Genomic DNA, 1,186 nt, shown 5'->3' with positions numbered 1-1,186 from the left:
GTTGCCCCCTTGGCTCCTCCGTCCTGATGGCACCCTTGTTTGGGGTGTGTGTTGGGAATAATGCTCAGGTACTAAACTTAAGGTGAATAAAGTGATTGAATCAGAACCATTTTAGTGGCTGTATTGAATAAATCGACTTTAAAAGTGCATCAGTTTTATTGATTATTGTCTGATCGTTTTATTTTGACACAGAAGGCAGAGAGGCACATCAYTCTCATTTTCATGCAGCAGAGTAAATATTTCTGAGATGATGTAGGGTTACTATAAGTTCCTGCTGATTGTTCAACCTTAAATATGAGGAAGCTGTCATGAAGTCATCACTGAAAGAACCTGGTTCTGATTCTGCCGGGACACGAGTCTGCACGTCCCGATCCGCTCAGCCCAAACATTCCCGACTTTAACTCTAAAACCTGCAAAGCTGCGGGCAAAGGAAGAACAAACCCGGGTCTTACCATGGTAGTGGTCCCGGGTCTTGCCATAGTGGTGGTCCCGCACTCATGCCTGCAGTGAGCCCAGACCTCCAGTCAAACAGCGGACAGCTGGTGGTCCTGAAGCTGCAGCAGCAGCTAAAAACAACCCCCCACTCTTCAGCAGCTCCATGAATAAGACCAGGCGCGCCTCGTCTTCCAGCTTTAATCCGGACATCCTCTCCCCCCAGGGGAACCAGGGGAACGCTCCTCCTGAGCGCGAGGAGCGCCCTGACTGGAAAAAACACATTGCAAAGCGTCGATCTGCGCTTCCAGCGGGGAGACAACGAGGTCTGGACTGAAATGTGAGAAGATCCTCCTTCTCAGTTTAATCTTTCCCACAGCTGGCGGAAAACTGGAGACAGACGCTGACACCAGGAATAATCCGTGCACAGAAGACAGAGAGCACAGTTTCACTGCATAGACAGAGTTATTAATACAYCATTTACATCAGCTGAGCTGTTTGTAGTTTTCTGCTCTCACAGCGTTGTGAGTAAGGGTCAGAGGTTAACCGGAACCCATAAACATCAAATTTGACAGACCTTTGTTTTTATTTTATTTATTTATTTGTCTGTTTTTTTAGGGAGTTGTGTCAGAAAAATGCTGGAAGACGTGAAAAGCTGGAGCCAAACCATCATAGGACAATGGGTGTATAATGGAAAGTTAACTTTATTTTCAACATGATTTTGATTTACATAATTTAATGCATTTACCAATAA

At 45.5% G+C, this 1,186-nt stretch overlaps 1 protein-coding gene across 2 annotated transcripts in view; it reads right to left on the bottom strand.

Annotated features, from left to right (window-relative positions):
- Positions 1-851, bottom strand: part of gask1a (golgi associated kinase 1A) — a 33,140-nt gene extending 32,289 nt beyond the window's left edge. Inside the window, exon 1 of one of the 2 annotated variants that reach the window (XM_014010859.1) lies at positions 453-851. In XM_014010859.1, the coding sequence (XP_013866313.1) occupies positions 453-479 (27 nt within the window). In that variant the 5' untranslated portion in view covers positions 480-851. The remainder of the gene's footprint in view (positions 1-452) is intronic. The other variant, XM_014010860.1, reaches the window with a different exon arrangement.
- Positions 852-1,186: the final 335 nt, after the last annotated feature.

The sequence above is a fragment of the Austrofundulus limnaeus genome, unplaced genomic scaffold, assembly GCF_001266775.1.
Source record: "Austrofundulus limnaeus strain Quisiro unplaced genomic scaffold, Austrofundulus_limnaeus-1.0 Scaffold74, whole genome shotgun sequence".
NCBI lineage: Eukaryota > Metazoa > Chordata > Actinopteri > Cyprinodontiformes > Rivulidae > Austrofundulus > Austrofundulus limnaeus.
The sequence above is the reverse complement of the archived record's forward strand: the minus strand, read 5'-3'. Positions and strand labels throughout refer to the sequence as shown.